Below are 12,467 nucleotides of genomic sequence, written 5' to 3'. Positions count from 1 at the left end.
TATAGAATAGATATACCTTCAACTTTTGGTAAACCTTTCATTTTTAATACTATGCAGACTAATTATCACATACATTTTAAAGAAATCTCCATGGCCCTCCTTAAAGTATTTCTGTTTTTTCTTTTTTTAAAATTTTTTTTTGTTGTTGTTACAGATGTTTCTCCTTTTTTACCCCATTGGTACCCCCCTCCCCGCCCCACCTCCGCCCCGTCCCCGGCTTTTTTGTCCATGTCCATTGGTCATGCATACATGCATATAAGTTCTGTGGTTTAGCTCCTCCCATCCCCTACCACCCCCTCTTCTGACGGATGTCAGTCTGTGCCCTACTTCCATGTGTCTGGGTCTACCCTATTCCTCAGACTGTTATGTTCATTATATTCCGTATATAAGTGAGATCATGTGGTATTTGTCTTTTTATGCTTGGCTTCTTTCACTTAGGATAATACTTTCCAGGTCTCTCCATGTCGTCTCAAAGGATAAGAGATCTTTCTTTCTTACAGCTGCATGGTACTCCATTGTATATATGTACCACAGCTGTTTTATCCATTCGTCTACTGATGGACACTTGGGCTGTTTCCAGATCTTAGCTATTGTAAATAGTGCTGCTATGAACATGGGGGTACATATATTCTTCCTGATTGGTGTTTCAGGCTTCTTAGGGTATATTCCTAGAAGTGGGATCACTGGGTCAAATGGAAGTTCAATTTTTAATGTTTTGAGGTAACACCATATTGTTTTCCATAGTGTATTTCTGCCATTAATTTTTTAAGTGCTGGGAAAATCATTTTTTGTTTGTATGTGAAATAATGTACTGCTTTTCAGAGTGAAAAACATGTGAGTCATTTTTGTTATGAATTATTTAGGATGCTCAGGGATATTCTATTTCTGGATAAAATAGTTCAAAATAAGATTTTAGTATGCATGTGTGATACATATTTAAAAATAAGAATAAACTATCTTCTTGAAAGATTGCTTTTGTAGTAAATTCAGTCACTCAAATTGTTTTCTCTTGAGACCCAAAAATGCCAGGGCATTGCCAGCTTTGAGTTTGTCCTGAAAAAGAAAAGAAAAGGTTTTATTTTAAAGCATTATTTAAGTACTATACTGAGTATCTTTATCAGGTTTTTAAAAAAATCAATTCCCCAATGTGAGAGAAAAATATTAGCAGGTTAAACAATAAATCTTTTACCACTATTTGAAATCTAAGTTTGAAACATGGTTGTAGGAAGAAAGGAGGAAATTATAAAGGGGAGAGCCCTCTTAGGAAAATGCTTTTTGGAAATTTCTACAGACGTCGCCAATGGATTTTAAGGACTATTTGGAGACAAAACAGAGAAAAGGCACAGCTTTGGACTGTAGGACAGGAGAGCTAGAAGAAGCAGTACCCAGGGTCACGTAGCCACCCCCCAGCTTCCAGGCCCATGTGGTGTTCTTTTGTACGGTCCCAAATAAAGGGAAGCTCTTTTGGAGCAAGAAAAGTGATATAGATGAAGTCTCAGAATACCATACAAATGTGTACCTTTATCAATTCTGTGTGAGAAAAGGACTGCCAGAATTTTTTCACCTCCCTAGCTATCAACTAGATCAACTCCACAGAGAGAACTGTGATGTGAGAGGTAACTAACTTTGTGATACCCTAGTTGATGTATGTTCAGTTTGCAAAGGTCAGGCATTTAGCTGAGGGTGGAAGGAAACATGTTTGGATTTTGTATAACATCCATACCATTAATGTATATCTATCTATATATCATGATCATTTCAGTGCTCAAAATTCAAAATTATAAAATAGATGCTATCTTCCCAGGGATAGCTATCCTCCCCCCGCTCCCCCGTAATGGAATCTATTTTTATTTATTTACTTGGTAACAGCTTTATTGAGGTATGATTCATCTACCATACAATTTATCCATTAACATGTAGAGTTTAATGATTTTCAGTATGTTCACAGAGTTGTGCAGACATCAGTTTCTTGTCTGTTATTCTAGAGATATTTTATGCACATATAAGAATATTTATGTATGTAGATATTCTTTTTTACAAATAGATAGTATATTATACACAAATGGAAATATACTATACACATTGTTTGGCACTTTGCTTTTATAACTTAATATATCTTGGAAATGGATTTTTAGTTTTTTTTGTTTTTTTGTTTTTTAATGGCTGTCTAGATTCCATGATTACTTATGTAACTATTCTCCTATAGAGTGTTTTCAGTCTTTTATTACAGAGATCGTTGCAACTAGTAAACTTGTACTAAATGTAATTTTTTATTTGTGACAGTATAAAATTTTTGTCAAGATAGTTTAAAACTTGAAAGTGATAAGTACATAAAATTAAATAATAAAAGATAAAATAATAATTATTCCATTAAACTCTTAATCAGGATGCTTGGGGTGTGGTTTCAGTTTAATTTTTACTAATTTTATAGAAAGTTATGAATTTTAACCTCTGTTGTGAAAGGAAAAAGTAAAAACAAATCTTATTATTGGCTTCCTACTTTAATAAGAAAATATTTAACAATTCAAGACTTTAAGTGCCTTAGTCTGGGTAAGTGCCAAAGGGGAAACTTCCAGTATATAAAGCAGTCAAGTTTCCCAGTTAATAACTTGCAACCAGTAAACATCATAATGGATTCTTCTTGGCATCTGTTAATGTGCTTCAAGCCTACCAAAAAGATTTGGCCAGTTAAATCCGTAACCATTACAACAGAGAATTAGAGTCCAAGAGAACTTTTGTATTCTAGTTTAGAAGAAAGCCAAGAATTATACAAAAGGATTATGACTTAGACTTTTGTAAGGTTTGTTAAGAGTTTATATAGCCATATGTTTTTATTTTTGGCCATCCCTTATTCTGTGTAGTGAATGGTAGTGAAGCCCTCAGGAAGAACTTGTTTTGTTGGGAGGTTGGGGTGGGATGGGAAAGGTATGGCAAGGGAGAGGGAGTCTGTGGACAATGTGTATCATTGGAACTCTTCTTGGTTCAGGAGCCCAAGGGGTAGAACAGGCAATGGCAGCTCTATGGCACATTTACCCACCCTAAAAGTCAAATGCGAAAAGAAAATTCCACTTACTTGAGGGTTGTGGTTCTTGGATCTTTGTTAATCAAGACTTTAGTCTCAATATTCAAATTACTAGAATCATTATAATTTTTGAGATTGGTATTGTAACAGAATATTAGATGAAAAATTTAGATACTTTTCTTATTATTCATCTAACATGCAAACCTAAATATATTATTATGATATGCTTCTTTGTAGTTTTCTTTCTTGCCTTTATGAATTTAGTTGTACTAGGTTGACTTTCAGCTTTTAAACTTTTCCCCACCTTTAATAATTCAGCTATTTCTGGTAATCTAGAAACAATTCTAGTAATATTAAGTGTAACAGTTCCCTGTACTTTGACATCACATATCACAGTACTCTGAAACCAAACACAGTCAGAGCAGGAAAACAGGAAGAAGTCCATGAAATAACAGGCATATACCTTCATTTCTGCGTCAAATTCTTCCATGGATTCTATCAATTTTCCAGGTTCCAGCTCACCTAGTGGAAAGGGGTAATCGGTTCCCAAAATGACTTTATCCTGAAAAAAGGAAATATATTTTTATCTATAATTTTTAGAACATCAAAGAACCCCCTGTAAAATTAATTTATTTAATTATTACAAGCACCCCTATGGTAAAATATCAAATTTCTTCCTGATCAGTAGAAACAAACTGATCTAAAATTTTAAAGATTTAAAGGATTCAAACTTATTCAGACATTCTCTCCAGCAGGTGTCGCTATTAGGTCTCCTTAAGTTGCAAATCAACCTCCATTCTCTCCCCCTTTTTTCTTTTCTTTTTAAAATCTTTATTGTTGAAAATGTTACCCCCCACCTTTAACAACTGAAAGAAAGAATACTAAAAATTTAAGAAGCAGGCATTTATTTAATAAAACCTGCTGATGCCTTCAGATGAAATTAAGGATCCTGTATTTCTTAGAATGATACATTACAATTGATCCCATAATTTTTGAAAACATACTATAGTTGAAAAGGAAAAAAAGCAACAATTGAATGAAAAGAAAACAAACAAACCCCAAGTAATTCCTATCTCTATAAACTGGATCATTGTGTGTTTCTTTGAATGATATAGCTTCAAAGTTTCATTTGACACTTTGTACATCAAAGCACACAGCCTTGACCATCTACAGGTGCGTAAAGCAGTATGTCAGGCAGTGTTCTGGAATCTAGATTACCCTGGTCAACAAAAGAGAAATGGTCCATGTCCTCAGAGAACTCATAATCTAGTAAGAAGGACATTAAATCAATAATGACAGTTTATCAAAATAAAATACAAAAATTACATTTTCAACCAGAAATGTAACTTCTAGAAACATATCCCACTTGTTTGCATGTAATGAAAATACACACAAGAAAATTAATTGTAACATTAATTGTAGGAGCCGAATACTAGCAAACTAAACTATAGCATATTCAAAACTAAAAAGGAATGAGGAATACTTACATATGCTGAAATGGAATAATCGCTAAATTATATTGTAAAGAGGAATATACTTGAAGTTATATTGTAAAGAGAAAGTCTAGGACCACTGTTTCTGCTATACTTGTATTTTTGTGGGACTTATACATACATGAATACATGTTTGTATGTATTCAGTCTATTTCGGGAATAGTATCCACAAAACAAATAACATTAGTTCCTTCCAGGAAAGAAGAGTAAGATTTGGGGTACAGGCAATCTCCCTTCTTTTTTTTTTTTTTTTTGAGATATAATTCACATACCATAAAATTCAACTTTTAAAAGTGTACAATTCAGTGGGCTTTAGTATATTAATTAATTTTTGTAATCACTCCCACCATCTAATTTCAGAACATTTTTATCACCTCCAATTTATTTTTTAAAAATATTTTCTTTATTGATTTAAGAGAGAGAGAGGGAGAGATAGAAACATCAATTGGCTGCCTCCTGCATGCCCCCCACTGGGGACTGGGCCCACAACCTGGGCGTGTGCCCTGACCGGGAATTGAACCTCTTGGTGCATGGGTCGATGCTCAACCAGTGAGCTAGCTACCCTGGCCAGGCATATCACCCCCAATTTAAACTCCATTCCCATCAGCAGGCAGTCTCCATTATCTCTTCCCTCCAGCTCCTAGAAAACACTAATTTGCCCTCTGTGTCTATGGAATTGCCAATTCTGGACATTTCATAAAAATGAAATGTAATATGTTGCCTTCTTTTATTTAGTATAATGATTTCAAGGCTCATTCACATTGTAGCCAGAATCAGTTCTTTTTAGGCTGAATAACATTCCAGCATATAGATATCCCAAATTTTGTTGACCCACTCATCAGATGATGGACATTTGGGTTATTTCTATCTACTTTTTGGCTATTATGATAATGCTGCTCTGAACATTTGTGTACACATTTTTGTGTGAACATATGTTCATTTCTTCTGGGTATATATCTAGCAGTGGAATTGCTGTGTCTCATGGTAAGTCCATGTTTGACATTTTGAGGAACTATTTTTCACAGTGGCTGAAGCATTGTATGTTTCTACCAGCAAAGTATGAGGGTTCACATTTCTCTAAATCCTTACCAACACTTGCTGTTGTCCATCTTTTTTATTATAGCCATCATAGTGGGTGTAAAGTGATATCTCATACTTCTTTTTAAAAACTCATTTTTAGCCCTGGCCGGTTTGGCTCAGCGGTTAGAGCGTTGGCCTGCGGTCCTGAGAGACCCGGGTTCGGTTCCCGCTAAGGGCGTGTACCTCGGTTGCAGTTTGTCCCCGGCCCTGGTCGGTTGTGCGGGTGGCAGCCACTCGATGTGTTCCTTTCACATCGATGTTTCTCTCTCTCTCTCTGTTCCTCTCTCTCCCTCCCACTCTACCTAAACAAAAAATGGAAAAATGTCCTCGGGTGAGGATAAAAAACAACAACAACAACAAAAAAACACACCTCATTTTTATTGTTGAATGTATTACAGACGTTTCCATTTATTTACTTACTTACTTACTTACTTTTTTGGTACGTGCCCCTAGCAGGAACCAAACTCAAGACTCTCTGGTCCGCAGGCCAGTGCTCCAACTCCTGAGCCAAACCGGCCAGGGTTGTTTCCCCCTTTTTAACCTATTGACCCCCTTCTCCAATCCTGCCCCACTCCTGCCTTCCACACACTATTGTTGGTGTCCCTTGGTTATGCATAGATGCACAGAAGTTCTTTGGTTTATCACATCCCGCCTTCCCTCCACTCTTCCCTTTGAGGTTCATCAGTCTAACAACAAATTTGTACTTCTTAATTCCTTCATCTTTTTCACCCATCCCTCCAGCCCCCACCCATCTGGCGAGCAACAAAAAGTCCTCTGTATTTATGAGTCTGTTTTTGTTCTGCTTGCTTATTTTGTTTGTAGATTCAATTGTTGATAGATATGTATTAGTTGCCATTTTATTGTTCATAGTTTTGTTCTTCTTCTTCAAGAAGACCCTTCAACATTTCATGTAATACTGGTTTGGAGGTGATGAAGTCCTTCAGCTTTTTCTTGTCTGGGAAACTCTTGATATGTCCATCGATTCTAAATGATAGCTTTGCAGGATAGAGTAATCTTGGTTATAGGTCGTTGCTTTTCATCACCTTGAATATCTCTTGCCACTTTTCTTCTTCTTCTTTTTTTATCCTCACTCGAGAACAATTTTGCATTTATTTTCAGTAGAGCAAGAGGAAGAGAGGGAGGAAGAGAGAGAGAGAGAAACATTGATGTGAGAGAGACACATCGAGTGGTTACCACCCACACAACCCCAATCGGGGCCGAGGATGAACTGCAATGAGGTGCACACCATTAGTGGGAACCGAACCCGGGACTCTCTGGTCCGTGGGCTGATGCTCTAACCGCTGAGCAAAACCAGCCAGGGCTCTTGCCACATCTTCTTCTTTTTTTTTTTTATCCTCACCCGAGGACATTTTTCCATTTTTTGTTCAGATAGAGTGGGAGGGAGGGAGAGAGAGAGAAATATCGACGTGAGAGAGACACATCGAGTGATTGCCACCCACACAGCCCAACCAGGGCCGGGGACAAACTGCAACCAAGTTACATGCCTCCACTGGGTCTCTCTGGACCACAGGCCGACGCTCTAACCACTGAACCAAACTGGCCAGGGCATCTTGCCACTTCTTTCTGGCCTGCAAATTTCTTTTGCGAAATCAGCTGACAGTCTTATGAGAGGTCTTTTGTAGGTAACAGACTGCTTTTCTCTTGCTGCTTTTAAGACTCTCTTTGTATTTAACTTTTTTGATGATGATATGTCTTGGTGTGGACCTCTTTGGGTTCATCATGGTTGGGACTCTCTACTTCCTGGACTTGTATGTTTATTTCCTTCACCAAGTAAGGGAAGTTTTCTGTCATTATTGTTTCAAATAGATTTTCAATTTCTTGCTTTCCCTGTCCTTCTGGCACCCCTATGATGTGAATGTTGGCACTCTTAAAGTTGTCCCAGAGGCTCCTTACACTATTCTTATTTTCTTGGATTCTTTTCTCTTTTTGCTGTTCTGATTGGATGTTTTCTGCTTCCTTATATTTCAAATCGATGGTTTGTTTCTTGGCTTTACCTACTCTACTATTGATACCCTGTAAGTTATTCTTTATTTCAGTTAGTGCATCCTTCATTTCTGACTGGTCCTTTTTGATGTTGTAGATGTTCTCACTAAGTTCCTTGGAGGTCTCAAGTTCTTTGAAGGTCTCACTAAGTCCCTTGAATGTCTTACCAAGTTCCTTGAGCAACCTTATAACCTGCGTTTTGAACTCTGCATATGATTTATTGCTTATTTCCATTTTGTTTAGTTCTTTTCCTGGAGTTTTGTTCTTTCCTTTCATTTGAGACATGTTTGGTTGTTTCCTCATTTTGGCTGCTTCTCTGTAATTGTTTCTATGTATTAGGTAGAGTTGCTATGTCTCCTAGGCTTCTTAGGATGACCTGTTGTTGTGGGTGTCCTGTAGGATCTAGTGGCACAGCCTGCCTGATCACCCCAGGTGGGCCCTTGAGGTGCACCCCTAGTGTGGACTGTACACCCTTCTGTTGTAATTGAGTCTTGATTGCTGTTGGCATATCAGTGGGAGGGATTTACTCAGGCTGATCAGCTGCAAGGATTGGCTGTGCCCACTGACCACTGGCCTCTGACTACCTTGGAGGATCAGCTGTGTAGGGGCCCACCACTCAGAGCAAGACTTACTTCATCTGGGCTCTGGTGACCACTGAGTCTTCTCATTGAGTGTGTCACTTGTGGAGGTGGTTGGCTGGTGGTGTTTCGATGTGGTCTGAAGCTGTCCACTGGGTGTGCTGGCTCTGGGGCAAGATCAGCCACTGCCTGTGTTCTATCCAGGGTCAGCTGGCATGAACTACAAAGTGATCTGCAGATGGCTGCTTCTTGGGCTAGGCTTGGAGGTGTTCAGAAAAAGCCAAGTTGTGAACCAAGGCTGGTTGCTGCTTGTGCCAGGCCTGGGGCCACTTAACAAGAGGTATGGGGCTGGCTGAGACCAGATGGTGCTTGTTTGAGAGATTTTAGGAAACTCTGAAGCAGGATCCAAGACAGGCCAATCAAATGGTAAAGCCTTTGAAAACAGCTTGGGTGGGCCTGAAAGTTGGGTGGGCAGGGCTTTAGGGAATCACCAGGGCAGGGCCAACAGTGTGAACCAGGTTGCTGGAGTCCCAGATATGACGGCTTTCTGCCACCCTATGGAAGGGCTCACCAAAACAACATCAGCCACCAACAACACATCTGTCCATGAGAAAGCCGCCTCTCCAACCCTCGTCCCAAGGCCAAACAGCTCAGTTCTTCCCTGTATGTCTCTGGTGCCCCTCAAGCTGCCTCCCCTCCAAGTTTAGAGGGAGTAAGTCCAAGTAACTCTGTGCGGTGGCCCTTGAAGAGGAACTGCCTGGGGCTCCCACAGCCACAGCCTCCCTCTGCCTCAGTTCCTGCTGGTTTTTCCAGCCAGAAGTTATGGGGACTTTTCTTCCTGGGACTGGAACCCTGAGCTGGGAGCCTGGTGTGGGATGGGGACCCCGTACTCCTCAGGGAGGACCTTCGCAGCTGAGGTGTCTCTCCTGACTTTTATCAGCCACCGGTGGGGGTTAGCGCCTCCACCCCTCCCACCAGTCTCAGTGTGGCTGCTTCTTTAATTCAGTAGTTGTAGGACTTCCCTTCAGCTCGATTTCAGGTGGTTCTGAATAATTGTTGTGTTGTAATTCGGTTGTAATTTTGATGTGGCTGTGGGCGGGGTGATACCACGTTTACCTACGCTGCCCTCCTGACTGGAAGTCCTCATGTATTGTAGTTCTGATTTGCATTTCTCTAAAGACTAATGACTAATCTGTTCATTGGTCATTTATATGTCTTTGGAGAAATATCTATTCAGATCCCTTCCATCTATTTAAGCTTGTGTTGTTTTGTTGTTGTTTCATTGTGAGAGTTTTTATTTTCTGAATACTTATTGGGTGTATGATTTACAGATATTTTCTTCAGTCTGTGGGTTATCCTTTCACTTTATTGGCTGTGTCTTTTGAAGCACAAAAAATTTTAATTTTGATGAAGTCTAATTTATCTATTTTTTTTCTTTGGCTGCTTGTGGTTTTGGTGTGATATTTAAGAAATTATCACCTAATTCAAGTTCACAAAGATTTACAACTATGTTTCTAAGAGTTTATAGTTGTAACTCTTCCAGTTAGGTCTTTGATCCATGTTGAGTTAATTTTTGTGTATGGTGTAAAGAAGTGTCCAACTTTTTTGCATATGGATATCCATTTGTCCCACTATAGTATGTTGAAAAGACTATTCTTTCCTCATTGAATTGTATTGACACCTTTGTTCAAAATCAGCTGATCTTTTCTTATGCCAGTACCACACATATCTGTGTAGAAAGTTTTAAAATTGGGAGTTTGAATCTTCCAACTTTATTATTTTCAAAATTGTTTTGGCTATTCTGAGTCCCTTTCATTTCCATATAAATTTTAGGATCAACTTGTCAATGAATGCAAGAAAAGAAATAAAAAGTACACCTGATTTTTAGATAGGGATTACATTGAATCTGTAGATTAATGTGCGAGTGTTGCCGCTTAACAGTATTGTTTTCCAATAATTTTTTTTTGTAGTTTAGTGTCCCAGCCTTGTACTTTAGTTGAATTTATTCCCCAGTATTTTATTCTTTTTTCATGCCTAATTGCCATGGCTAAAATCTCCAGTGTTGAATAGAAGTGGTGAGGGCAGAACCTTTCAGTTTTTGCGTTAAGTGTGATACCATTATTTTAAGTACTTCCTTACTCTCAGGCACAAGATGTCATTCTAGCTCATTTTGTACTTTATTTATACTGAAATCAGCCTTTTCTCCAAGCAGCCCAGCTTCCTTATAGTAGAAAATGGTATCTAGAAACCAAGATCTGGGTACCAGATGTGATAATTATTGTTGATATAGAACTGTGTGTGTATGTATGTGTGTGTGTGTATACACACAGACACACCTATATTTCTATATGTATTTATCTGTATTTATAACTACCTTCGCCAACAGGGAAACACCTGAATTTTACTAAATTTATTTACTCATTTTGCTCAAGCTTAGAATGCACAGAAAGTATTTGCAGAATTGCTAAAACATACTGCTACAAAAAAGCAAAATTATTAGCTAGACTTCAATATTTTAAAGGTGATAATTACAGAATAAAATGCAAAATTCTTAAGTGTTCAATTGGATAAGTTTTGACAAATGTATACCTTTCTTACTCATACCCCTATCAAGGTACAGAACATTTCCATCACCCCAGAAAGTTGTCTCATGTCCCTTCACTTAAAATTGTTTCCAGTTTTTGGCTACTTTGAGTAAAGCTGCTATGAAATTTCTTATAAAGTCTTTTTTTGTGGACAAATGTGTTAATTTCTCTTGGGTAAATACCTAGGGGTAAAACTTTTGGGTCATAGGGTAGGAGTATGTTTTACTAGCACTGTATGAAAGTTCAAGTTGCTCTACAACCTTCCCAACAGAGTTTTCAATCTTTTGTTTTTAGCCACTCTAGTGATGGATGGTGGTTCCTCATTGTGGTTTAAATTGCATTTCCCTGATGAACTAATGACGTGGAGCATCTTTCTTTCTTTCTTTCTTTCTTTCTTTCTTTCTTTCTTTCTTTCTTTCTTTCTTTCTTTCTTTCTTTCTTCTTTCTTTCTTTCTATCATTTTAAAGAACATATTTCCCTTTAGTTTCTTCTCAAGTTTTAATGAGCTATAATTGACATAGAACATTGTATTAGTTTTAGGTGTATGACATACTGATTTGATATATGCAATAGTCTCCCCTTATCCACAGGGAATACGTTCCAAGACCCCCATTGGGTGCCTGAAACTGCAGATAGTACCAAACCCTATATACACTATGTTTTCTCCTATACATACACACACATGATAAAGTTTAATTTATAAATTAGGCATAGTAAGAGATTAACAACAATAATTAATAATAAAATAGAACAATTATAAGAATATACTGTAATGAAATTATGTAAATATGCACTTTCTTTCTCTCCCTCCTGGTAATTACTGTACTGTATGTATGGCATGGATTCTCTGAACAAAGGGATGATTCATCTCCCAGGAGGGATGGAGCAAGATGGCATGAGATTTCAAATCGTTTCTCTGAACTTCATGCAATTTAAAACTTATAAATTGCTTATTTCTGGAATTTTTCATTTAATATTTTTGGACTTCAGTTGACCATGGGCAACTGACACTGCAGAAAGTGAAACTGATGATGAGGGGGACTAGTGTGTATATATTGAGGAGTGATTACAATAAGTTAAGTTGACATACATCATCTCACATAGTGACAGGTTTTTTTCATGCAATGAGAACTTTTGAGATTTACTTTCTTAACAGCTTTCAAATATACAACACAGTATAATTGGGAGTTTGTACCTTTTGACTGCCTTCACCCACATCCCCTTGCTTCTTGAAACATATTTATTGGATAGTTGTATGTCTTTTGGAAAGTGGCAATTTAAGTCTTTTGTTCATTTTTAAATTGTTTTTTTTTTTTATTATTGAGTTGTAGTAGTTCTTTATTTTGGATATAAGTCCTTTATTATATATATGTGTATATATATATATATATATACATATATAAAATAAATACATGGAAAGAGAGAGAGATGTCTATATATCTATATAGATATATGTTTTGTGATGTTTTATATCATGTGGCTTGCCTATTCATTTAATTACTTTTTCTTATGATGAACTAAATACTTGACGAAGTGTAATTTGTTCATTTTTTAAATGCTTATTGCTTTCAGTGTCCTGTACAAGACATTTTTGCTGGCTTTCAGGTTGAGAGGATATTCTCTTATATTTTCTTCTTGATGCTTTATAGTGTCAGTTTTCTCTATAGATGTATGATCCTTCTTAAGTTAACTTTTATTTTTACCT

The 12,467-nt window shown here is 37.4% G+C and overlaps 1 protein-coding gene across 3 annotated transcripts in view; it reads right to left on the bottom strand.

Annotated features, from left to right (window-relative positions):
- Positions 1–819: 819 nt before the first annotated feature.
- Positions 820–12,467, bottom strand: part of ACMSD (aminocarboxymuconate semialdehyde decarboxylase) — a 78,256-nt gene continuing 66,608 nt past the window's right edge. For 2 of the 3 annotated variants that reach the window (XM_036254411.1, XM_036254409.1), the window contains 2 exons: positions 3,486–3,584; positions 820–1,053 (listed from right to left, as the gene is read on the bottom strand). In XM_036254411.1, the coding sequence (XP_036110304.1) occupies positions 991–1,053; positions 3,486–3,584 (162 nt within the window). In that variant the 3' untranslated portion in view covers positions 820–990. The remainder of the gene's footprint in view (positions 1,054–3,485; positions 3,585–12,467) is intronic. The other variant, XM_036254412.1, reaches the window with a different exon arrangement.

Source organism: Molossus molossus, unplaced genomic scaffold (genome assembly GCF_014108415.1).
Source record: "Molossus molossus isolate mMolMol1 unplaced genomic scaffold, mMolMol1.p scaffold_m16_p_11, whole genome shotgun sequence".
In the NCBI taxonomy this organism is placed as follows: domain Eukaryota; kingdom Metazoa; phylum Chordata; class Mammalia; order Chiroptera; family Molossidae; genus Molossus; species Molossus molossus.
This window is presented reverse-complemented; position numbering and strand designations above follow the sequence as displayed.